The sequence below is a fragment of the Tympanuchus pallidicinctus genome, unplaced genomic scaffold, assembly GCF_026119805.1.
Source record: "Tympanuchus pallidicinctus isolate F22 unplaced genomic scaffold, pur_lepc_1.0 scaffold18, whole genome shotgun sequence".
Classification (NCBI taxonomy): Eukaryota; Metazoa; Chordata; class Aves; order Galliformes; family Phasianidae; genus Tympanuchus; species Tympanuchus pallidicinctus.
The window spans coordinates 14,291,381-14,317,451 of record NW_026294699.1 but is presented as its reverse complement, the minus strand read 5'-3'; the positions used below and the strand labels follow the sequence as shown (position 1 = coordinate 14,317,451).

General features: G+C 41.1%; 1 protein-coding gene across 10 annotated transcripts; it reads left to right on the top strand.

Annotated features, from left to right (window-relative positions):
• Window positions 1-757: 757 nt before the first annotated feature.
• ZC3H7A (zinc finger CCCH-type containing 7A) lies at window positions 758-25,937 on the top strand. Of its 10 annotated transcripts, XM_052679457.1 has the most exons (24): window positions 776-867; window positions 4,658-4,781; window positions 5,082-5,185; window positions 6,233-6,272; window positions 7,072-7,269; window positions 7,858-8,016; window positions 9,122-9,202; window positions 9,308-9,346; window positions 10,127-10,157; window positions 10,645-10,925; window positions 12,564-12,771; window positions 13,743-13,807; window positions 14,089-14,281; window positions 15,963-16,124; window positions 17,113-17,309; window positions 17,537-17,634; window positions 18,675-18,856; window positions 20,730-20,806; window positions 21,345-21,478; window positions 21,877-21,982; window positions 22,470-22,578; window positions 23,143-23,276; window positions 23,607-23,770; window positions 25,021-25,937. In XM_052679457.1, the coding sequence occupies exons 2-24, from the start codon at window positions 4,686-4,688 to the stop codon at window positions 25,208-25,210; spliced, it is 3,048 nt and encodes a 1,015-aa protein (XP_052535417.1). In that variant the 5' UTR covers window positions 776-867; window positions 4,658-4,685; the 3' UTR covers window positions 25,211-25,937. The 10 variants fall into 10 exon arrangements, 9 of the variants coding, with proteins under 9 accessions (XP_052535420.1, XP_052535419.1, XP_052535417.1 ...); XM_052679460.1 differs by lacking the exon at window positions 4,658-4,781 and having other exon boundaries at window positions 758-867; window positions 5,085-5,185; XM_052679459.1 differs by lacking the exon at window positions 4,658-4,781 and having other exon boundaries at window positions 760-867.
• Window positions 25,938-26,071: the final 134 nt, after the last annotated feature.

Genomic DNA, 26,071 nt, shown 5'->3' with positions numbered 1-26,071 from the left:
GCAGGAAAGGTTTCTTAAGAACGTTCTGTCGGGCTCCGGCACGAACGGGAAGAACACGCAACGAGTCCTGGACTTCGCGCCCGTCCCGGACGAGCAACGAACACGCCGCCGGGCCATGCCCAAAAAGGGAGAAAACCGGTGACCGGACAGGCCGCCTCGCCGGGCACCTCCCCGACCCGCGCCCCACAACACACTTCCGGCCTGCCGCCCGCTCAGCTCACGGCGCATGCGCGGTAGCCCCGCGCGGAGGTGAGCATGCGCAGAACAGACCGCGGCTCGCTGTCCCTCACGCAATGACGTTTCCCTCGCGCCGCAGCGGATTGATGACGTCGCTCGGCGCGATGGCTGCCGCGGGTCGTCTCCTTACGTCAGGCTGCTTCCGGGAGAACTGAGGGGAGGCTTAAAAGCCCTTGCGTTGCCCCGCCCAGGGCTCCTATTGCGGGCAGCGGCAGCTGTCACGTCCCGCCCGCGGCGCGGGAGTGTCCGCGCAGCACGGAAAAGGCAGAGGCTCACGCGCCGCGACGACAGCCGGGAGCAGGAGGCGGTGGGAGGCAGCAAAGCTTTCAACCAATCAGTACCAAAAGCTTTCCCCACCACCACCAATCAAAAGTGCAGGTTTCCAAAACAAGAATGCTGAGCCAATGAAAAAGCTCGCGGTGCCGGCGCTCCGGCCAATCGCATCCCGCTGTTCTCTGGGCCGTGTTTGCGGCCTCCCATCAGCAGGGGGCGCGCGCGGCAGCGGCATCGGGGGCGGAGCGGAGGAGGCGCCGCCGTCGTGGTCGTCGTCGTCGCTGTCGTCGCCGCCGCGCGCCAGGCCGCCCGGCTCCGCCTTCCGCGGCGCTGCGCTCCCGCGGGCCCGAGCAGCAGGTAGGGCCGCGCGGCGGGACGGGCCGCTCGCGCTCAGAGGGGGGGTGGCTCGGGTGCGGGGCCTCTCCTCATCCTCCTCTTCTTCCTCCTCCTCCTCCTCTCGCGGCCCATTACGGCGCGGCTGGAGCGCTCCCGCCCCTCTCCGCGCCGCGGGCGCCGTCGTCACCCGCTCCCGGGCCCCGGTGGGCGCCGCGCCCCGCCGCGTCCCCGGTCCCGCCCCTCCCGGCGGAGCGGCCCGGCCCTCCCTTCCCCTGCCGCTTTGGGCGGCGCCGGTCGGTTCCGCTGTTGGAGATGGCGGAGCCGCCGCTCGGCGCGAACAAAGGCGGCTGCGGGAGCCCCCGGCCCGGCGGGAGGCGCTGCGGGCGGGCGCCGTTCGCGTCGGCGCTGCCGACTCGGCCCGGCTGTGCGCGTTTTCCCTCCCGCGGACGGGCTTTGACAACTTCACGGCGCCGAGTGAAGTTTTAAGGCGCCGGGACGGAGGCACGGTTCGTTTCTGGCCGAGCGGACCGAAAGCTCTCCGCCGTTCATTTCCGTGCGCTCTGTCCCGGGGCGGCTCCGCTCGGGCCGTTCGCGCGGCTCTCCGCCCGCCAGAGAGGCACAGGGCGTTTCCGTGTGCTCCGTGCCGTACGGAGGGTCGGTTTAGGATTCCTGTGACCCAGCGAGTGAACTCGGTGGTGCGTGGCGGGATGGTGCGCGTCCAGCTCTTGGAAAGCCGCGTCCGTACGGACGCATCCGTGGTGCTCGGTGGACGCGGAGCGCTGCTGGTGGTTGTGCGGCGCTGGGGGCCGGGCTACAGTGGGCGTCTGTGATCGCTGCGGCCAGTACGGAGCCGTGTCGGGGCCTTTGGTCAGCTGAAGGTCGCGAACTCCCTGCGCTAGCAGCTCTTGTCCCCAAATAACGTTGCGTGTTTTTCCTCTGTTCTCTCTGTGCCTCCCAGTGAGCTCTCTGCACTGCACAGGTCAGGCTCGGCCCTGCCCCGCTCCTTACCCTGCAGACCTCAGCTCTCAGCAGGGGCACCCTCGGGTGAGCTGCAGATGGGTGCTCCACGAGGACACCTCGGCTCTGACAGCAGCAGAACCGTGCTGGTCTTCACGATGTGTGTTCACGTGCTTTGCTGCCACTGTTGAACCGCTCAAGAGTCTTTGAAAAGTGCCACCTGAGACCTAATAGTGGTGATTGCTGGGCTCGAGGTTTTACAGCATGCTCATCCTTTTCAGAAACCCAGCACCTGGGTTCCATCTGCAGAAAGACTGAATCAAAACTTTCTCTGTGTGTTCTGTGTGAATCGGTTAATTAGCATTCCAAAGATCCATTTTGCTTTGCAGGATGGCCCAGCATCTGTTGTGTTCAAATCCCCTTTGCCTAAAAAATTATCCCAGGTGCATGCTATGTATTGTCATGTCTTTTACAGCTTGGCTTGAATGCCTCAGAACTGACAAAGTGTAGAAACAAGAGCACTGTTTTGCCCTGTGCTGGAAGGAAAGCAGGTGACCAGCAAGAGGTGTGAGCAGCTTTGTGTAAGAGAGAAGTGTAGGTTTTTCTGTCTGCCAGAGCTGGTGCAGACTCGCTGTCCTTCCTGCCTGCTGTTGGTCTGGCTGGCTGGTGTCTGTCAGAAGAGGTGATGCTGGCTGTCAGCAGTGAATTTTCCCTTTGCTTCTGCTTTTGTGAGATGCGATTGAATTGAAGCCTGTGGTGAGGGTAAAGTGGTATAAATTGATCTTCAACTTGTTTGATTTCAGCAGCTTTTCTTGCTGTGTCAGATTTATTAAACAGATTTTGAATTCGTCATACAGCAGCAGTTGTAGAAAAATGACTTCTAATGCAACAGTGTGTTTGCCTATAGCCTTAGTTACTGATGAGTTATCTGTTTTTGCTCTGTATTTAGCATCCCATACTTTTTCCTTTGCTTTAGATTGTTCTTTTCACTGAATTGTACAGAGTAAAGCAAGAGTGTAGGCTTTGCTTTTATAGTAATACAAACAATATTTTAACTTGTATATGTATATGTACACATCCACATTTGTTTTAAATTCTGTCTGCTCAGATGAGGGAGAAAATCTATTGCTAAATAGGTGATTTTTGTGAACTCTGAAATTGAGTAACTAAAAGTCAGGATCCTGTTATTTACTTGCTTTGTATGTAACTGAGTCCAACATGGTTCTGGTTGCACAAGATGGTCTAAACAGGAGGTGGATGGGAGAGATGCTGGTGGAGGTGGTGTCTGAGACAGCTGTAAATCTTCTGCAAAATCATCAAATAGAGGGGCAAAATGACTGTATGTTAAGGAAGGATAACTTCTGCCTGAATGTCTTATGGATGAAAATGAGTATGTAGAGAAGAATAGAAAAGTGCTTTGAACAGTAAATGACGCTGCTCGCGTATGTTCATCACTTCGCTAGCGTTCTCTTCTCTGTGGTGCCAGTTTGTAACAGTTCCATCAGCATTATTGCTACAGGAGCCGGATCTGCACATCCTCCAGCGTCAACGTGTGAGTTGCTTTTGCCAGAGGTGATAGATAAAGGCAGTTGTTACGACACCGGACTCGTGTCACCTGAGTTGGTGGAGTGCTGAGATTGCTTACAATTAGCAGAGCAAAGCCGATCTTAGTGCTGGCACAGACCTCGTGGGCAGGTACTGCTGGTGGGTTGTTGTGCAGGGGCTGAAGTGCGTTTCATTTTGCTGCCGCGTTTCTGACGGCGGTGAGTGCCCAGACTGCTGCTGGATTGGGTTTGTGTGAGAACTTCTTACCAGCCTCGTTAGAATCTGAATCCTGAATGTGAAGGAGTGAACAAAACATATTGGGGTGATGATGAATTTCCTTTTTGGCATTTACATTACATTTCTTTTCACCAACAATAGCATGTCTTTAATGTTTCTCTGACATTAAGTCTTTTGTGTATGTACCAGAATCTCCCTGTGTAGTAATAACTTGCAGAAGAAAAGGGGATGCATAAAATCACGTGAAAAGCAGTTACAGGAAAGAATTTGGTTATTTGCTGCCGTGGGAGTGGATTACTGAGCATTATTCCTGCGTGAAGACGTGCTGCTGGAACAGCCCATCACAGTGCTGCTGCTGGGAGCCCTGCAGCCGATGCTCAGTGCTGCTGCTGGGGATCCCCATGTCCTGCTGCTCAGTGCTGCTGCAGCTTGGGGGCCATGTAGGGGCTGGGAGATGCAGGCTTTGGGGGCTTCCCTTCCTCTGCTTGGTGACTAGGAAAATGAGGCAGTTCTTTGTGCTGCACTAAGGTACATGTAGAACAGCACTAACTGGGAGTACGCGTGTTGGAGGCTGCTGAGAAGTGTTTGCAGACGTTGTTCCAAGTCAGTCAGAGAACGGAAGGATCTGATCCAGCAGTTTTCTGCTCAGCTGGGAATGTGTTCAATTCAGTGAGAAGTGTTTCATTTTGTTTTCATTCTTTTCATTTTCCATTGTTGCTGTGAAATAAATTCCTACTTAAACTACTTTTCTTCCAAAAAATACATCTCTCAAGGTCATTATTTTTTATTCAGAGTCTTAGGGTTTTCAGAATAGGACGTTTGTCTTGCTGATCTTTTGGTTAAAATGAAGTCAGTTCTTCTGTTGCAGCGCGGTGCAGCCATAGGCAGCAGCAGAACTGTGCTGCAGGCAGCTTTCTCTTGGGTGTTACACACATCTATTCTGCCTATGTAACTTAAGTGATTGTAAGTCCATTAAATGAATGACATGAAAAAAAATCTCCAATTCAAACTAGTGAGATGATGCTTAAATGTTCGGATGGCGATGTGGAATGAAAGCCATTCGTTTTTACAGATGCAGCAGGTGGTCTCTGCCAGCTGTGATGTCTGCAGGTCTGCCCAGGCAGGATTGGGCTCCTGCTTCCAGGCACCCTTCAGTGCTCAGCCGGCAGCGAGAGACTCGGGAGGTGGCTCTAACGGTAGTTTTCTAATCACCTTGTCTTTTTGTTAATAAATACACTGGGCTTTTGAGGTAATTTCTACTGAATACTGAAATAAATGAAGTACAGAGCTGTTACAGCAGCCCGTGGAAGCTCTGAGGCTCAGCTTGGTTGAGCAGTAACGTGCGCATGCGGCGCGAGCGGCTCGCTTCAGCCCTGCTGCTGTGGTGCAGGGCGGCAGGCAGCAGAAATGGGCTGGGAGGTGCGGAGCAGTGGGGCTGCGGGCATCGGCTGCTGCGGCCAGCACTGCTAACTGCACTGTCTGCTTTCCTTTTTGAGGAGGTGTGTATCCGAAACGTGGATGTTCAGGATAACATGTCCAATGCGTCGGAAGAAAGAAGCACTAGACAACAGGACATTAAGAAAGGACTTCAGTTTATAGAGTATGGTGCTACGTTCTTTTCTTGTGGGTGTACGTGTCTGTGGGTACGGACGGCTCTGAGGAAGTCCCTATAATTTAGTACTGTCAGAGGGCCCTTAGTTCTTCCCAGAGTCCCTGCTTCATTCCCAAACAGAGCAGATGGGGTGGGTGGGTATTCCTCTTCAGCCTTTGGGAAAAATCGGCTCTGACCTTTTGGGTGCCCGGAAATCCCCCTTCCTCTTATGGCCCTCACACCTGAGACGGGCTGTTGCTGACTGCCTGGCTTTGTGCGCTGCTGCCTGGGTGTTTCTGCTCTCTGGAGCTCAAGTTTAACTTGAAAAAGCCTCTTAGCAGTTAATTTGTGCTTGGATCAGTGCCAAGGTTCCCCTAGAAGATCCTGACTAACTTAAGCAGATTCTGAAGTTTCACATTCCTTCACTGTTCTCATAAGGCATTGAAAAAAAACCCTGCGCTTTTAAAACTGATTTAGAATCAGGTTCTTGGTTAACCTGAAAGGGAAGGGAGGGAGTTTCTGGTTTTCTTCCTGAAAGAAGGGAGGTAAATGCCTCTGTTTTCTGCCAGAGAAAATCTGTTAGGTGTCACGTGAAAGAGCTCTTAAAAACCCTTCAGTGTTATGTGTATGACTTAATTAACATTGGTGTGTTCTTTTGACAGGTAATTTGTCACTTTATAGTGCTTATAGAAAGGTGGTGGTTGTCATACAGAAACTGTTCCTACATGCTGGAGAAGAAAAAGGAAATTGTTTTTAAGCAAACAGCACCGAGTTTTTAAACTCAGCATTCAAAATTGTAATACATTTTGAAGAGGAGAGCTGAGACTGGCTATGTAGCTTTAAATGAAAATGATTCATTAGTAATAGCAAAACACTGTTGTTTAATTAAATCTGCTCAGCAGCACTCCTGCCTTGTTCAGTACAGGCTGAAGAACACAGCTGGGTTTAGCCTGCTGCAGCAAGCAAGGCTGCTTCTAAGTAAGAGCCAGTGTTGTCTGCTGTGACTGTCTGGTGAGCGTGTGTTCCATAAGTGCATCTTGTAATTTCTTTTTCTAGATCTACTTTGCCCTACCCAGGGACACAAGAACAATATGAGGTAATAAAATTACTTTTGCATTTCCAGAAGTGTTTCTTCTTTTTTTAATTTTTTTTTTGTATGTTTATTCTTGCTTTCAATCATTATTTAAGGAATAATACAGTATGAATGGTAATTTTAAAATGTCTCAGCATAGAAGCTACATAAACTGTGCTACAGGTATTCAGATATTTGGACAGCTGAAGGTTGCTCAGCAGCTCAGATGAGCTCTGCTGGTGTTAGGGATGAATTTGGGCATTCATTGGATAAAATGACATGCTGTATCTGGTGAAGTTTAGGGTAGTGCAGCAAAGTGAGATAAAGGACTTGAGTCGCACATTCTTGTAACAGATTTTGGTTATGCTATGTGTTACTATTTAGTATAATTTTGGGACTTACATTTTCACACATCCTTCTAGTATTTTTATTCAACAGTAAATTGTATCACTGGACTCAAGAATGCGTTACTTCAGATTGTTGATGTTCACATTTTACATTGGAAAAGTCTTTTGCTTTGCGGAAGCAGCCTTTGTGTGCTGCTGTTTGCTAACAGTGCGGGGAGCACAGATACGTACGCCTTGGATAAGTTCCACACACAAAGCAATGACTGCAAGTCCTTCCTCCTGCTCCATCTGCATATGTTGTGATGCTCAGTATTTGGGAGCGTCTTGGGAAAAAAAACTCTACTGTAGACAAAAAAAAATCATTTCTGTTCCATTTATTTACAAGTATACATTTTCTGTTTGTTTACATATGTATTTGGAAATATGGAAGATACACAACAAATACTGTTGTTCATGAGTGTTTTTCTTTATTACAGCTATTTATACGAGAACTTGTTAGAAATCTTTTTAATGAAGGGAATGATGTGTATCGAGAAGGTGATTGGAGGGGCTCGCTGAATCACTATTCAGAAGCTATAAACATAGCAGATTATGCTAATTCTGAAGAAATCCATGTGTCTGATGATATTTTAGAGAAGCTACATGTAAACAGGATAGCATGTTTTTCAAATATGGTAAGCTTCTATTGAAACAGTATCACTCCTTGAGAATCACCTACTAACACTGTGATGGCATGGAAAGTTTAGCAGTGAAAAGCTGTTGGTGTTGCTTTGTTGGTATTGCTTTGTTTCATCTTTTCACAAGCGTGGTCACCTGGATGTTTATAGTTACCAATACTAGATAAATAGCAGAAGAGCCAGAACTGCAGAATCGTGGAATGGCTTGGGTTGGAAGGGACCCCAGGGACCACAGGGCAGGGCCACCAACCTCCAGAACAGTCATGCCAGGAAGTTGATAGAAGAGTAGTTTAATCTGTTTCTGTTGCTGACTGCTCCTCAGTCTGCCACTTTCTCTGTGCGATAACATGGCTCTGAGAAAGAATTAAATTGTCTTCATCCCTCTTACTGGATTCTATATGAGTGATAGCCAACTTTTTAGTTGCATAGGTCAGTGGCTTAGGGCAGTTCATATGTGTGGTGTACAGGGGCCTTGGTGGATGTTTCATAGTGTTTCAGTACCTGTGTCTAATACAGCTCAAATTCTACATTCCAACTATAAAAATTATTCTGATTAGTTCCTATTTTCTTTTCTCTCCCTCGCAGGGACTGCATGAAAAGGTTTTAGAAGACTGTGAGATAGCATTAAGGTTAAATGAAAATAATTTTAGAGCACTCTATCGGAAAGCAAAAGCACTGAACGAGCTGGGAAGGTATAAGACAGCTTATGATGCTGTAGCAAAATGTTCTCTTGCTGTGCCACAGGTAGGCAAATGATGCATTTGTTTGTAGCTATTTCTACAGAATTAATGCAGAAAATATGCACTTACATCAAGAGCATTACTTTTTTGTTTGTTTTAAATGCAGGTTTTGGTGCATTGTTTTTTTTATTCCTGTTCTTACTGCTTACTTTGAATGTGAAGACTGATAGCAGATCTCAGCAGAGGCAATGAGATCACCTAAAGAAATACATTCCTGTATGGATCAAACGCCATAAGCTGCTGCAATAAACAACAGAACCATTGAATTAGCTGTTGTTTAAGATTCTCTAGACAGAAGTGTATTCTAAAGAGAAAAAGCACCTGTAATTATAAAGTTTAGTATTTGTGCATGTGATTGTGGCGTGTTTGCTCTCCAAGCATTTAGTAATGTAGTTCTCAGCCGTGCTCAATGAGATCCATAGTTGTAGGCTACGTCCGTGTCAGCAGGCAGTGGGTGCTGTAGCAGGACAGGATCTGCAGGCTGCAGTGAGGCTGCTGACAGTCTGATTTCCATGCTTTTTTTGTTTTGGAGCACAGCAGGTGTGCGCCAGCAGCACTTCTGTTTCGTCTAAAACAAGTCTAATTTGGCACTCTGAGCCTGCTCATACTGTAGACTAAAATGCAGAGTGTGAGGATGATTGAGGGGTTCGCCTCAGAAATGCATTCCTGTTTGAATGAGCATGCTGATGGAATCTTCTTTTAAAATGGATAGATAACAGGGCAAAATACTGAGGTGGTTTTTCTTTTTTTTTCCTTTCTCTACCTCATAAATAGTGTAAACGCGTGTGTGTGTGTGTGTGTGTGTGTACACCCCACATCTTCTCTGAACTGCTCTAGTTGTGGAAAATCTTTGTTTTTTATTCAGAGAAGCAGTAGAGCAGGATACTGTCTGTTTTCTGGCTTTTTTTTTTCCCAGACCTTAAAATTATGTTGCTTGAAGATCTGCATTTTTCTGAGTGCAGCTTGCAATCCCATGGTTGTGAGAGCATAGCGTGCATTGAGAGACATCCTGCACATAGAGATCTTGCAGAACAGAGTATTTGAGATGTAAAAAGTTGTCTTTCACTAGATGGTAATCCACGTACATTATGATATTTTATTTCTTTCAGGATGAAAGTGTGATTAAGCTTACTCAAGAACTAGCTCAAAAATTAGGATTAAAAATAAGGAAAGCATATGTAAGAGCAAAGGTAAGATTTGGTTTTAACTCACAAATTGTTACAGTTTTAACAAAGATGTTGAGTTTTTCCCTTGATATCAGTTTTGTAGCTAATGAAGGTGTCTTTTCATTGCAGCCGCCCTCGAATTCTGTTTCTAGTGATATATCATCTCAGGTGAGCTTTGACACGTTGTTAAGCACAAGCTGACTTTAAACTGCAGGGAATAACTCTTTCATCATTTCACCATGATTAAGTGAAAATTTGCACTTGACGTTTTATTTTGGACTTCAGGGTTCTGTTGTTTTCTGTATCCAGCTTTGCAATGTACTTATTGCAGACTGAGATGAGGTGAGATTATCATTCAGGTTATCTCTGTAGAATGAATATGAGCTGGAACTTTAAATCTAGTGCAGTGAATATATTTACTTTTAACATCTTGAGGCAAGGATGTAGCTAATGTGTTTTTTTATTTTATATCATGGAGAGTAATGAAAGTGAAGAATGCTGAGGTGAAATGCCTTTAGATTTACGTTTGCCAAAATTTGACCTTCATTAGTAGCTAAATGGGTGTTTGTCTTCCTACAGCTAATGTGTCTGAGTAGCACCAAGGAAGAGTTCTCCTTTATCTTAAAGACTTTTTCAGATGAAATAGGCAATTTAGCTGTAAAGGAGGACTTGGGATAGAACGAGGAGAACACCGGAACGGCTCACTGCTCTTTTATTTGTCGGTTAGTTACAGGTTTTGAGTGGTACAGCAATTGTATTTCAGTCTGCAGTGGGATGTGTTATCTTAAAAATTATTTCACCCTTAAATCCACTGGACTTCATAACTTAGAAGTTGTATTAAACCTAATTTTGAGGGCTTACATTCTCTGCCTGTAAATATATATGTTTGAAAAATATTAAAGACTCTTGTGCAAAGTACTGAGAGGAGTTGTTTTTTCTCACTTGCAGAATTCTTCTTCTGTAGAAGATATTGAGTTAGGTGAGTCTTGTGTATGTTAGAATACTAATACTAGGAAACTAGATACGTAATATCTCTAGTTGTATTTGTTATGAAAAATTTTTAAAGAAGATTTAACTTGTCATTTGAAAGATCTGTGTCAAAAGTCTGATATCTTTATCTGTGAAACTACACATTCAGGTGCTGAGCCAGTCCTCATCATGATAGGACTGAACTGCTATTAATATAATTGTTTCACTGGCCTGTTCAACTTGAAAGAATGAGGGGAGAACGTGCCAGAGGTTCAGGAGCATATCAAGCCTGTAACTTTTCTTGTCTTTTTAAGTTCGAGCAGTATATGAGCACAGAGAGACGGGTACATATGAGTTGGAAGATATTTAATGTAGTTTTGCTTTACAATTCAAGTTTCTCTATTCTCTCTCTCCTGACACCATCAGGCTAAAGGTTAGGGGAGGCGTTTTTACACTTCTGAATAAAAGTTCCACTCATTCCTGTCTTTCTGTTCCAGATTTATCTGACCAGAAGCAAGATACGGTTTCTTCTGCTTCTTCATCAGCCTTTGTTTCTGAATTGTCTAAAGTGGCATCAGTACCCATATCATCTTTATCTTCTGTTATGTCTCTTCAAGTGGAAAAAGCTTCTTTGCCTTCTGCAACGTTGGCAAACGGAGGAAATGTTTCTTTCTCTATGCCAGAAGCATGTTTGGATTGTGGAGATGGAGATATAATTATTGGTGAAGAACTTGATGAGTTACTTGATTCTGTGCCTGATCCAGATGAAAGCATAATGGTAAAACTTTGTTTGCTTTCTTTTGAGTGAGATCTTGTTTTGTTTGTGAATTAATTTTTATGGTTACATTGAGCTGTAGCTGTGTATGGTCAGATTGATCTGCTCAGACATGTGGGCTTGCAAATGTGGCTGTAAAGATACCAGGACGTGGCAGAGCTCCAGGGAAATGCTATTGGATTTGTGTGCTAGAAGATTTGAGTGAGGTTGCTCGTAGATGGAGACTGCTTTGAAAAACAGTGCTACCAACAGTGCCTCTGTGGGAGAGATATTACTTCCAGGAAATGCCATGAAAAGCGAAGCAGACCATTGAAGTCTGACTGGCGTATATTGTTATAACTGAGGCCTCTGTGAACCTGAAGATGTTTGGTGTGCCCAACTTTGACTGTGCGAAGTCAAGCTCATGCTCACAACTTTGCAGGACAGCAGTACCTGCGCTGCTGTCTCCTCGTGCACCAAGCAGTAGTTCTGCAATCAGAGCTTCGTCCAGACCTGCGTGGCAGATAACTGGAAATGGGCCACTGTGAGGCTAAATATTTGCATATTTGTTAGAAGAGATTATTGGAAAAATTGAGGTTTTTTGAGTGATTCTTCATTACACAGCCTTTCTAGAGTTAGAGCATACAAAGCATGCAGAGCTACTCAACTGACAGTCAAAGTGAAAGTTCTGATTGATGAGCAGCAATGGCTGAACTTAATAGCAAGGTTACTGACTCTGAGCTGTATCTGTGACAGTCATTTGGAGCCCTTAATATCACACTGCTAAATGAGGATGTGGCATGTTGAATTTTTCAATTAGTTGTGATTTTTAATTCTCATGTAGCTATGGATACAGCTGTAAAAAAGATTGATTGCAGAACTGGTTCTGTCTTGAGCTTGATTTATTAAAATAAAAAATGCTTAGGCTTCTTAGTGTATGTTTTATGCATTTCATTTTGTTGTATCTGTTGTGGAAATTTCAGTTGCAATTATTGTTAAATTATAGCAAACTTGCCACAGTAATGGCAAATGCTATCTTTTGAGGTAGATTGAAGCCTCATGTAATATAGAACCTGAATGCACTTGGGGACGAGACATTGCCCACTGTGTGCAGACGGTTTGATCAGCCTCCAGCCAAGGAGGGAGCTTCTTGTGGCAGCAGGTGAGATGTAGGGAAGGAAGCTCCCAAATTCTGTCACGTCCCTGTCAGAGGTGTACGGAAGGATGTGTGGTTTTCCTTTGAGGGAAGAAGGTAAATTGGCTTACACAGACAGTGCTGTCATTTGGTACTGCCCCAGGTTCCATTTCAGTGCTAACTCTTAACTCCTTACTGTTTGAATTATGGTCTCTTTATTTAGAAAAATCTGTGTAGGTTTCTGACTCAAAAAAAGTTCAAAATTTCTTCTTCAGTTCAGCTAACTGAACCTTTAAAATGTTTGATTTATAGATGACTCCTTGCATTAAAGCATTGAGATGTGATTTCTGCAGTTCTCTACAGCACTGTAGTGTATTTGTCGTTGTTTTTCTGTAGGTTTACAAAAACTTATTGAAAACATTCTTAAAAGGAAGAAAGGAAGGCTGTTACAGATTGTACTGAGGTGGTTTCTTTTCCTGTGTGAACTTTTTTTTTCTTTTTTCTTTTTTTAACTTCTTTTTATACAGCAAACTACAGGTGCCAGGGGACCTATTCCTGCAGGAAGTGTGGCTCCCAGTGTGCCCTTCTCTGCTTCTTTGCTGGGGACGTTGCCCGTCAGTACAGGATTTGTTCCTACTCCCTCTCTTTCAGAAATCTTTTCACAGCCTTTGGCTTCTTCACTGGAAAATTTCTGTTCACCATTAAGCACCTTTTCAATCAGTGACCCAAAAAGAGGTAAAAAAGGAGTATTAATATTTAACCTTATGATGTGAGAGAGAGCTAGGAGACAGTCAGACTGACTCCTTGTTTAACAGATTTTTACTGCTACTCAGCAGTGCTTAGCATGTGCAGAAAATATGGTCTGTGCTCACATTTTTAGCTGTGCTGATTATCAGTGTTGGGTGTACACAAGATTTCATAAAGAAAGCTGTTGTTTACTTTGGGTCTGCATAATTTCTTTAAGCTTCTTCTCTTCGTTTCTTTTACGTTTATTGTGGAAGTTACTGGTTTGGGGTGAACAAGGATTAAGTAGGAGCCATGTTAGCTTCAGGGTATGTTATCTATTTTAACAAAGCATAAACCATTGCTGATGATTTGACAATAAACATGAAAAGACCTAAAAACGTGGTTGGTATAACTGCATAGTTTGAAAAGATAGCAATATTACATGTTTGGATTAAAGTGCAGGTGGTTATGTGGTGAAATGGAAAGAAATAGGTGGAGAACTAGAAAAGAAGAAATAAATTTTATCTCTAATCACCAGTGTTACAGAATGTGCTCTTAAGAATGAAGCCAAATTAACAAAATAAAATAAAAAATAGAAGAATCCTCTTATCCCTCTTGCATATCTGTATTTTTGATAAATAAGTTTTGCTTATCTAGCTACCTTTTTTATCCAGTGTTAGCAGTCTCTGTATGTTCCTTCAGCAGATGTCTGCAGAGCTGTTGCTACTGTTAGTCAGGTGGTTGTACTGACAATGATTACCTAGTTATTTTTCAACCAAGATGTTTACAAGGGGGATTTCGCACAATTTGGAAAAAAAAAGAAAAAAAAAGGTGCAGAACTGGGTAGCAAACAACAGCAAGATGTGTTGCTTGTTAAATAACAAACCTCTGATACTGTGATGCCTAATGCTTTTCAGGAGTTATAATTTTGTGAATAGGATGTGTTGGGGAAACTGAAGTAATTGAAACTTTTCTTTTAGACCTTTCAAGTTCAGCTTCTAGAGATGGAACACCAACACTTAGCAGCAATAACTCTCCGTTGTTTGTAAGTATTTAATGTTCTCTTTTCCATCAGCTCAGATGTTGATACATCAAGGGTTTAACGTAGGTCTTAATGAGTGTATCTGAAATCTCTGCATCCACTTTTATGACACGTACTTAAGTTTGTACTTGATTTTTTCCATGCAACTTTTTTAATGCTTTGAATAATAATTTTAATAAGCTTTTCTTTTTTTTTCTTTTTTTTTTTTTTTTGTGAAGAAATGAAATGAGATGTAAAATGTACTTTCTCAAGTAACTCAAGTAAAATGTACTTTCTTCCTACAGATAAATGGCCCTAGTAGTTTGTTTGGGTCTGAAAATTACATGGGAATTTCAGGTCAAACTAGAAATGACTTCTCGAATGTTTTTAGCAGTGCAACTGCTAATATACCTGTATCTTCAGCACTTGCGGGAAGAAACCCACTAGAAGGCACACATGAGCTAAGACAGGCCTGCCAGTTATGTTTTGTTAAAAAAGGTAAGGGGCGCTGGGACCCGACTGGGTTGATTTAAATACAAAACAAAAACATTCTTAAAACACTGTGAAATAAAACAAATACAAGTACTTTTGGCTTCTAAATAGCGTTCAATTCTGACTTGTTCTTAGCAGATGTAGTATGATTGTGTTATTAAGGAACTGGTAGAATGTTTCAACAGCTTTTTATCTTCTTTCTTCTTGTCTCTATCTGTTGTCCTACTAGGTTCTTGATTTCTAAAACCACCACCAGTCACCACACGCTTTCCCCAAGCTGTAGGTCAGCTATGTAAGGACATTCACATTCTGTATTCACTTTCCTCCCAATGCCCAGGGTACTGTGAAGAATGACACCTTTGCTCAAGACTAAAAAAACTTGCAATACCCTCTCTGATTGGCCATGGGGAATTGAACTGCAGTTCAAAGTACCTGGTAACCTTCACATCCCATCTGTTTTATTGTTTTTTTCCAGACTAATTCTAAATCATAATCATGAGGCTTCCAAACCTTAGTAATAATTAACTTCACTGTATTGACTGAAAGGATCCTAACCTGTACTGGGCTTTAATATAACTAATCTTTTAGGCCTGAGCTGCTGCTGTTAAAAAGAGCTGTATTCTAGGAGCAATAGCTTTTATTAAGACTAATCTTAAAAAACAGACATTGTGCTTCAAGTTACAGGTGTCAATATTAAAGTACTCCATAGTAATGGATCTTGTAGAGAATTGCATTGAGGCATTTCGATGATGGCTATTGCAGTTTCAAGAACTTTTTTTAGGTTGAAATTATTCTTACAAGAAAAATCTATGAAGTGATTTGAAACATGCTAAAGGCACAGGAGCTGTAGAACATTGAAAGAAATACTTTGTGTGTTCACTGTCTTCTCTTTTTTATATCAACACATCTATTTCTTCTGTTTCTTTGTTTCTCTGTCAAAGCCTTTAAGAATCTCCTGCTTATATAACCGAAAATTATACTGTTCCATCAACTTGTCCAGGGAAGATGGGCCACGTGCTTGTTTTCATAGTCCCTTCAGTAGCAAAGAGTGAAGTTCACTGGGCGTTGCTAGTCTTCAAACTTAACTCCCGGATGTCTTTCTTTTAGGTGTAATATAATCTTCACTTGAATGTCGTCCTGAAGCGAAAGTATAAGCAAGCAAAGGCACACTTTTCCTTCCCAAACAACAAAGCTTTGGGACTGACATTTGTATTTTGGGCACATGTACTTCTTACCTATTGTTTTTGAGTCTGAACATAGTAGCTGTTTTAATATAATAAAAAATGAAGGTTAAGTGAGCCATTTTCTGATCCTTGGAGTTCACCTGTGTAGACTTCTTGTAAATCGCAAATTAAATTTAAAAATAGTGTTATGGAAAAATATACTTTGGAATTTGACAAAATGTAGTGATTTGTAGCTGTCCCAAAGTACTTACAAGGTTATAATGCAGTACTCCCTCCATGCTGTTATTGCCAAAACTGGTCATTTTGTAAGTATTTAGTTTATTTCTGTTCTGCTCAACATGGCTGCTGATGAGTTGTGGTTCTTCAGACTTGCTGCTGCAATTAAGGATTCCATGCACTGTGTTTGTGTACTTCACTTTTGGGTGTATGTGCCAATCTGTGCTGGGAATTATGAAACTTTGCTGTGGTTTATGTGAATATAAGCCATTTTGTGATTGTTGCAGGTCCTAAATTACTGGATTATGCTTACCACCCTAATTTAGAACATAAATGTAAGAAGGATATTCTAATTGGTAGAATAAAAAATTCTGAAGATAAATCATGGAAAAAAATACGTCCAAGACCAACAAAAACACAATATGTGGGACCATATTATATATGTAAAGGTAGGTGTGTTACAGATGGTGAATGTTTATGTTTGTGCTCGAACTAATATCTCTTAGGTTTATCACGGTGAAGTATTGAATGAGATTTTATATGTGAGAGGAGATGGGGAAGTTACTGGGTTCTGTATATTCTCAGTCATGAGGGAAGCTGTGTTTTGACAATGTGATTATTTGGAAAACATGAGCTGTACTTCTGCTCTTCATCATGAGTAACTTTACTTTTGAGTGGGATATTTTTATATTCTTGCTTCATTTTACTGTATCCCCTTAAGCCATCTCCCTTTTCCTTCTTTTCCTGCGAGTTGTGTATGGATACACAATACAGATAAATGGAGACTGGCAAAGAAGGAGTTCCCTTCTGATCTCTGACATTCCCCTAAAAGTTCTGGTGTGCATACGTGTCTCTGTTTTGGCAAGCCAGCAGGAGAGAGGGAGGACAGATCATGCTCTCTGACTGCAGCAGGTCTGTCAGTGTGCACACCTGCTAATCACAAGTTAGTCTCTGTCAATAAAAAGCATGCTCTGGACTAGGAGGGACTTGCAGGACAGCATTTTCAGCTTCCTGTAGGTTTGCAAAAGAACTGGTCTGACTGTCATGCAGTCTTGGTGGATACTGTTGCCCTCAATGCAGTGTATTCCGAGTGCTGAATATGCAAATCAACAATAGCAAGAAAATATTCTTTTGCAGTATGGACCGCTTATGATGCAAGCAAGATGACTGGTGTGTTAATTAGCAGCTGTATCTGACTGTACTTAAGGAAAGGTTCTTGGTTCTCAGCATTGTTGCCTTAAAATGCAGAAATATAGTTGATGGAGATGTTGAAAAGTTAAAACTCAGAAAGGCTGATGCACAAATCAGTTGAGGTGAGATGAGGTGCTGCTCCTATTGGCTAGACTTCACAACAGATATTGCTTGATAAAGGTTCTAAGATGGACTTACAATAGAAGTTATGTAAAAGCAGCGTCAAATTCAGTGTTACCATTTTAGATGTTGCTGCTGAAGAGGAATGCCGATATCCAGGGCATTGCACGTTTGCCTATTGCCAGGAGGAGATAGACGTGTGGACACTGGAGCGCAAAGGAGCTTTTAGTCGAGAAGCTCTTTTTGGAGGGAATGGAAAGATCAACTTCACCGTGTCACGACTTCTTCAAGAACATCATGGATTCTTTATGTTTCTTTGTGAGGTGCTGCTTTATCTTTAATGATGTAATAAAAATAGGTAATATAGTTATCCTGTAAGAAATGCTTTTGCTCGTGACTGACTTATAAATTTTGAAATGTGTGTTCAGTAATAATCTGACTGGCTTTGAAGTAGAGACTAGCTGAAGTCTATGATAAAATACTTAAGGTGAGGTATACTTTTAAATATATTTAAACAAATACTCTATAATTACTTGTTTTTTTATTCCAGAAATGTTTTGATCATAAACCCAGAATAATAAGCAAAAGGAACAAGGATAATTCATCTTCTTGTTCTCACCCTGCTATGCATGACTTCGAAGATAACAAGTATGTCTGAAATAACCATGCCTTTGAATTTCAAATTAAAAGCAAAGATTGTGGGGCATTCTTGAATATTGATTTTTCATTTCTTCCTTGTTGATGATTTTTTTTCCTTGCTAACTGACTGCAGTGTTTTGACAGTATGGCTAAGACAAGCTTTGAGAGCAAGGATTGCCCTGTGTTACTAAATTGTGAGAGCTGAGTAATTATCAATGCATTCAAAACCAGTGGTATCCATCTTTGTGTTTAGCTCCTACTTCTTTGTGAGCCTGTTAGCAGCTTGTCTGCTTGGTGAGCTGCATTGGTATAATTATTTGTGTGGTGCTGAACTTGCATAGGATTTTATGAATATCTTCTTTCTTCAGTCTAATTTGCTTTTTCTTGAGTTTTAACCCAGTCAGTCAAGTACAGGCTTACCTTAATTACCTGCAGTTAATTACCTGAATTAGACCGTAGGTCTTAATAATTCAGTTCATGCAAAGCAATGTGACAGAAGCCCCTTAAATTATTTTTCGAAAGATAAAAAGATTTCGTAGCAGTATTAGTGGATTTTTTATACTGCATACACTTAAAATTTTATATGACAGAAATGGAAGTAGGAGCATTTTAATTGCTTTATTCATGCTCCACTTCCCTACGTTGAGGAAATACCGCAGCTGTAAGAGTAAAGCTTTTACTGGGACGCATCAACTCTTTATTTAATGATGCTTTAAAAAAAGAGTAAGTTCTTGTGTGAAAATAGAATGTATACTTAAAAGTGAACGTGATACACTTTGCTGCTTCGAAACCAATGATCCAGTTGGATTGGATTCAGTAATGCTGTGTAGAAGATGAAGTTCTTGGCTTTGCGGGAGCGCTGATTTGTAATTGCTTTACTCAGACTAGGAACAATAATTAGGTGCTGCTTCCTTCTGGAAACTGCTGGTTTCAAGTGAGTGTTACAAAGGCAGTTGAGTAAGCCGTGATAACTGCGGGTTATTTTACATCTTTTCCCCACACGTTAAGTCATTTGAAGACATATCTAAGACTGACTCTTCTTTAAATAGGTGCCTTGTCCACATTTTGCGAGAAACTATGGTGAAGTATTCCAAAATTCGCCCTTTCCAAGTTCGGTGTCAACTTGACCTGTGCAGACACGAGGTGCACTATGGCTGCTTAAGAGAGGATAAATGCTTTTATGCTCACAGTCTGGTAGAGCTTAAAGTCTGGATAATGCAAAAAGAAACAGGTATGTTTAACAGAATGCTCTTCATTTTGTTCTGCTGCAGTACCTACCTGGGGAAGGAGCATTGACTTCCAGTCTGCTGAAACCTTTCGTAGCAGCACGTTAGAGAAACAGCTGTGTAAATAGGGTACAAAGTGTTGATAAGTGTACTAGCTATTGAAGGTTAGAAAGGTTTTAATAAGAAAAACTGTCAGAACGGCTTATTATCATCTGATACATCTTTTTCTTGAAATGAAATCTGAAGTCTCTCGTGATTATTAAATCCAAGTCAAACCAGATTTCTTCTTAATTTTAAGCATTAGCAGTTTGGAAGATCTTGATCAAATATCTTCTTCATGGAGCACCGGGGAAAAAAGAAAACAAAACCTTGGTGTATGTTATTTATGCCATTGTTCCAATCCGTCCCCACATGCAAGAACCTTGTTTTCCTTGTAGTTAAACTTAGAATTCTAAGTTTAGCTTAGTGTTGATCTGGTATTCCTATGTAGTAAGCCAGGCAATAAATGCTTCTGTCTCAGTAGTCTATATGTTTAGTCAGTTTTTCTGTTGTTCTTTACACAGGATATTTAGAGTGCTGTTTTGTTTTGCTTTGTTCTTGCTGGGTTTTATTGGCTTCTTTGAAGATAACAGATTTCAGTACTTTATTTCTAGCTGATGTCTTTTGAACTGTATGTCTCTGTACTTATTGTCCTTCCTTGTTCAGAAGTTTAAAACCCTTCATAATCTTCTTAATCAATGAACTGTTGGCAATAAAGGGTTTATGGCCCAGCATAGTCACTGATTTGTTCTACTTTGCTCTGTATGACTACTTTATGTAAGCAGTGCTGGATCATTGTGATGCAGAGGAAGAAGGAAGCTTGGCAGTCCCCATGTAGTGCAATGTCACTGGCATTTTTTCCTCTTTCTGCCAGTGGTTTATTCCTCAGTTTATCTCAATTCTTGTACCAGTGTGATAACAGAAGATGTCACACAGCTGTGACGTCAGAGAGAGATAAGAGGTGACTGTTTCTGTGCAGATTTCCAGTCTGTCTCTCCTGAGCTGATTTAGAAGTCTCTGTGTGAAAATAAAACAGTTATTTTCTGTTCTTAGCTGCCGCCCCTACAAAGTCCAGCATTGCAAATACTTACTCTGTAATCTCTATTTCGAAGTAAGGGTTGGGTTCTCCAGGAAACTTGTTTTGTCACAGAAGAATGTGTTTTATTTTTGGAGGGATGTGTTTGTGTTGCCCTCATACTTCCCTAAAGTCAGTTAGAGCTCTGGATCTTGTTCCGATTCTGGTTCTCTGCTCTCAGCACAAGGCTTCTCTTCAGAGCGTAAGGTGTGGGAAGGAAACAAATCCTACCTCAGGGAAGAAGCATTTTACCAACCCTCAAATCCAAACACAGATAATAGACCCTGTTTGTGTGGAATTGCAGTAATAACTGTTACAGTATGTGAGAACACTGTATAGCTCCAATAGGAACCTTAGCCAAAACAGCTGTAAGAAGGGCCTTCCTGAAACAAAGCTTAATTAGCAGGGCTTGCTTTTTAAAGAGGACAGAGGCAGTCTAGTTTCTGCCAGTTGGTATTGTGTTTTTTTGTGGTGTGTAATAAAATGCAAGCTCTCTAATGAGATGGCAGAGGATATGTTTACAGAAGTTAGTTTGCACAAATGCTCAGAGTTGGACAGTCTGTAATTTAGAAACGTTTGTATTGTCTTTTTAATGTAAGGTTATGTACTACATTTATATTTTGGAGGTGAGATTCTCAATACGCATGTATGTGTATGTACGTACGTAAATAAACGTTTGGGACTTGGGTAGCACAGCAATTTGATCATGTCTGAAATTCTAGATTAGTTGTAAGTGCTCATGAGCTTTTAACTTTCCTTTGAAGGTATTTCACATGACACTATTGTTCAAGAATCAAAGAAATACTGGCAGAACATGGAAGCTAGTGCACACGGGTCACAGGTATTTTCATTTTGCCTTAAAACTGATGCTGTAGCAACTTTGATTCTTTTTTTGGTCTGTGTATAATGTAGTGTATCTTAGAAATTGCTTACTTCTCATGCTCCCTAAACAAACTTTCAGCGTAGCCTTCTGTATTGCACTTATGCTTGAAACGCCTGCTTTTCTTCAGCACAATTCCTTTTTTGCTTTGCTTATTCTGTCATAGGTGAAACAGAAAACTTAAGTACCATTTCAAAGGCATCTGCCACAGGGCAATTAATTATCTTTTCAATATGTTGGACTTCTGTACAGTGATAATATGATGTATCAGCAGCTTCTGGGTTCATATGCCTAAATCAGAAATAAGTTAAAAATGCATTCTTTAAAAAATGTCTAGGTTTGAAATTTCAGGCAAAACTATTACAAGGCATGTAGTGTAACTAGAGCTTATGGACATGTGTCGTGAACTTTTATCATAGGGCATAATTCATAATTATGTGTGGATTTCTTTGCAGATACACAATAACTTTCATTGTTGTTGTTCTTGTTTTTGCATAAGATCCTTGGGAACCAAATGAAATATGGATCACTTAATTTGAAGATGAAGTTTGTTTGTGGTCAGTGCTGGAGGAATGGTCAAGTTAATGAGCCAGACAGAAACAAAAAATACTGCAGTGCAAAGGCAAGACACCCGTAAGTAAGACAGCAGCAAAAATTTTGCCTTTTGTCAGCGGCTTGAAATCTCTTGGAACAGTTTGTGACTTTGTCAAGGAAAGAAGTCATACAAGGAATTTTAAAAAGCACATTGAAGCATAATAGAGTTTCTAGAAAAATTCAGTTAAATCCCAACTAGAAGGATGGAGGCTTTATGAGTAAACATTCATTGTAGTCTTTCCTGGCACTGCTCTGATCTAGTAGCATACCTTTTGTTATCCCAGAGCCATAGAATGGCCTGGCTTGAAAAGGACCGCAGTGATCATCGCCTTTCAACCCCCTGCTGTGTGCAGGGCTGTCAGCCAGCAGACCAGGCTGCCCAGAGCCACATTGGTTACTATTGCTTCTCTTCATTGAACGCATCTGTTTTTCTCTAGGTGGACCAAAGATCGCCGCGTGGTGCTTGTAATGTCTAACGAGCGCAAGAAGTGGATGACCATTCGTCCCCTTCCTGCCAAGAAACAAGTGCCTCTGCAGTTTGATGTACGGTAACCTAAAATAACCTTTTGCGTTAAGAAAACTGAGTAACTGTAAAATACCAGTAACTGGCCTGATTTCATCAGTTCTGCAGAAATTCCCAGGGGAGCTGGTGGAAATATGCCAAGTGTTCCTCCAGAGTTCAGCCTTAACCTGTGAGATTAGTCCTTTTCAGTTCCTGAAGCCCTCTCTCATCAGCAGAAGTTGATCACTTAAAAATGCTTTAACTAAATTCTAATTATTGAAGTGATTATCTTAGAAATCTTCCAAACATCTGTGTGATGTGGTAATCTGATAGAAGGTAAAAAGCAGGCCTGGTGCTTGCAATTAACAGTTTACATTTCAAACTATGTTCATTTTACAAAGCAGGCATGGTTTTGTTTCATGTAATGTAAATGTCTGTCAGGCGAGAGAAAACGTAACTTTAATAAAATCTGCTATCACCATTTTTACTTTATATTCATGGCAAATATATTTTTAATTCATATTCTAGTTGTGCAATCATATTGCTTCAGGCAAGAAATGTCAGTATGATGGAAACTGCTCATTTGCTCACAGTCCTGAGGAGAGAGAGATGTGGACATACATGAAGGAGAACAGCAGTAAGTAAAAGAGTAAAGAGTAAAGCAATGCTGTAAATCTAACTGCTCTGCTCTTCTTTTTTGTTCCTCGATAACTTACTAATCAACTTCCTTTGCTACCTTTTTTTTGTAGTAGGCCTTGAAGGCACTTAATTTATTTGAATGAGCCCTGGCTGAGTATTCAAAAATAGTATTAAATAAAAATAGCTGCATTAAATATTCATGATGTGATGAGTTGTATTTTAATAACAAAGTAGTTTGTATTATATTCTTAAAGTGTTAGAAGTAGCATATCGGTCCATGGAGCAGATTACCAAGTTATCTTTACTTTGTGTGTCTGTTGGAAATACACAATGCTTTGCTTTCCTCTGTGTAGGTAGAAACAGCTCTTGGTGAGTAGCCAGAGATTCGTATTGCTCTTGGTTCTTATCTCTAAACCGTGTAGCTGCCTATAGCATGTGCTGCTTTTTTTCTTATTAAAATAGGTGGGGACTGAATTATGCTTGCAAACTCAGTCATTTATCTAGTATTCTCAGACTTTTGCCTTAATTGCTAATTACTTATTTTAGCTTCTGCTCTCATTAGTTCAAGACTTGGAGCAGTTGTATGACATATGGCTAAAAAGTCAAAAACCAGAAAAAGGAGATGATACAGCTGCTCAGGCAAATAAAGAAAATGGGAAGCAAATTCACATGCCAACTGATTATGCTGAAGTAACAGTAAGTAATCATAGGTGTAAATGTAAGATCGTGCTTTCTTTTTTCCTCCCCAGTCAGTAATGTGCTGTTGTCCTTACTCTCTTGCTGCTCTCTTATCTCATAGCTAGCTGTGCTAAATGCACAATTTAACTGAGACTATGAGGCACTTCTTTTGGATTCTCTAAAGCCAGTGGAAATCATAAACTTCAGGTGTTGTTTAAGTAACTGTATCCAAGCTAAGCAACAATTTGCAGGCTGACAGAAAGAAAACATTTAAAACGCATTAGGAACATGTCTGTGCTTGTAAAATTGAATTCTCAATGCTTTGTTTTCAAACACGCTGTTAAACAGGTGGATTTCCACTGTTGGATGTGTGGGAAGAACTGTAATAGTGAGAAACAGTGGCAGGGTCACATTTCTTCTGAAAAGCATAAAGAGAAGGTTTTCCACACAGAAGATGATCAGAACTGCTGGCAGTATCGCTTTCCAACCGGATGTTTTAGTATTTGTGATAGGTATGTGCTTCCTAAGATTTATGTTGTAAACTGAAAAATTCCACTTCATGGTATAAATAATTAGTGCCATTGCAAGTTTGAGCACAGTGTTCCATTAATTCTTTTCTTGCATGTATCTTTCAACAAGAAGGTAAGTGATTAACAGTATTTGAACATGTGCTGTTAGAAGTTGGAGAGTGACAAGCTTCCTCATTGTGGAACCCAGTGAATGGTTGTGTGATCTTCAGAAAGGGCCACAAGTTTAGAGTAGCAGGGAAAAAAACTTGCTTAAAAAGCACTGTTTGTGAGCTTACTTAGACATCTGCCTTCCATTACCCGTGGAACACAAGAAGAGTTTCTAGTTGGACGGTGTAATCGGAGCTTTAAGGCAGGTAGAAATTTTATTGGCACAGCCTGTTGTTTTTTTTCAGCTTTGGTTGTTTGTTTTGCTGCTTCCTTTAATCCTTAAATGCAGCCTGTTTACCTGACTGAGTAGATTTTGGTAAGCCTGCTGCCATTTATTTGCACTTTTGCAGTTTTATTGGGAGGCTGAAAACTTTGAAATCTGCATTCTGGTGTTAAAAGTTAATTTTGCTCATTCATAAACTTTTTCCATTTGATATGGTGTTAAAGATTTTGAATGTTTCAAATATCTTGAGAGACTGCACAACATACAAAGCAAATTACTTGGTGTGTGCAGGCACTGCATGCTGGTTTATGTGCCCTGTTTAATGCATTTTTAGTAATATTCTGAATTTGGTGTTCGGAACGGTAACAGAGCTCAGATATGCGATATAAAGTGAATGTCAACTGGTATGCTCACCATTTAACAGAAAAATACTAGAACATAATGAATTCCTGAGTCATGCTGAATACTCCAAAACCAAATTTAGTTAGCAAAACAAAATTAATGGAATTTCTAAAACTGGTTGTTCTGCAGCTTAGTGAATTAAATGTGAAGGTCATATCATCAGTTACATTAATACCTCAAGTAATTGAAAGATGTCAAGCGTTAAATAACTCAGTAAGGTGTCACAAAGAACAGTCATCTCTTCTCCTCCACAAATACTTGACAGCTAGGAAATAAGAGTATAATCAAATGCTAAACAGTCTCATCTTATTAAAAATGAAGTATTCTTCCAATTATTTTTATGTCCATAAGAATCTCTTGCATCTGAAAAACATGACGGGGAAAATACCTAGATATAACAGTTGCCATCACAGTGCTGCTGATTAGCTACAGAAACACTGATTAAAGTCTGTCCTGACAGATATATGGCTGGTACTTGCACTGAGGGAAACAACTGTAAATTTGCCCATGGAAATGCTGAACTCCATGAGTGGGAAGAACGAAGACAAGTTTTAAGAATGAAGCTCAGCAAAGCAAGAAAAGACCACCTGATTGCTCCCAGTGATAATGACTTTGGAAAATATAGTTTTTTGTTTAAAGGTTTAGACTAATACTGAGATGACACATACATGTTGCCAGCTGGAAGCATAAACCAGAACAATTGACAATAATCAAAAGCATGTGACAGAAAAGCTGCAGGTTTTCTGCTTTTATTGGCATATATTGTTCCTCCTGAACAGCAAAATATAGTAGATTTAGGGGAATTGAGTGGACCTGTCTGTGCTGTCATGAAGCAGAGCGGTGAATAAAAAAATCTGAAGTATTATGTGCTTTCTCACCTCCTGTTGGACAGAAAGTTAGGGAATAGAAGGGGGAGAGAGGTTGTAATGTCTAGGAAGCCCCCTAGCGTCAGTCCTTCAGCTGAAAAAGTTCACGGTATCAAGGTATTACAAAGCAGAGTGTTACGGGCTAAGAAAATGATGGATGAATATTCTTCAGATCTTGTAATGGAGACGATTTGTTTAAAACAAAGTTTGCTACTTATCTATATGTAGGTTGCTAAAAAGGATTTTCTTATTAAAGATTTTAAACAAAATAACCATTTAACTACAATATATGTTGAATGGGTATTTTTTCTCTATTTGTATGTTTCAATATAATTTACTGAAAAAGGATCGTGGGAGGAAAAACGTATTCATTTTTGAAAATGAAGTAGTTAAAATTGTTTCCTGGTCTTTGCTGTTTAAATGACGATTTTGAAAGATTACACTTGTATGTCAGTATTGTGTATTATTGTATGGACTAATGTTGCCTGTAATAAAGAGAACTTTACACAAAGCTCTTTTCTGCGTGTAGCTTCTTAGGACCGAGATTTTGTAAAAAGTGCTCAATTTGTTTGCCTTTTTTTTTCTCCCTCCTCTCGAGCACTTTTAGTCACCCTTCTTGGCACAAACAATTACAGGAGCTTGAAG

Bases quoted from the DNA above. Each gene is read 5' to 3' on its own strand.
- ZC3H7A (XM_052679454.1), top strand. From the start codon at position 4,614: ATGTTCGGATGGCGATGTGGAATGAAAGCCATTCGTTTTTACAGATGC. The intron at 7,270-7,857 runs GTAAGCTTCTAT...TCTCCCTCGCAG, and splicing joins TAGCATGTTTTTCAAATATG to GGACTGCATGAAAAGGTTTT. The intron at 9,203-9,307 runs GTAAGATTTGGT...TTTTCATTGCAG, and splicing joins AAGCATATGTAAGAGCAAAG to CCGCCCTCGAATTCTGTTTC.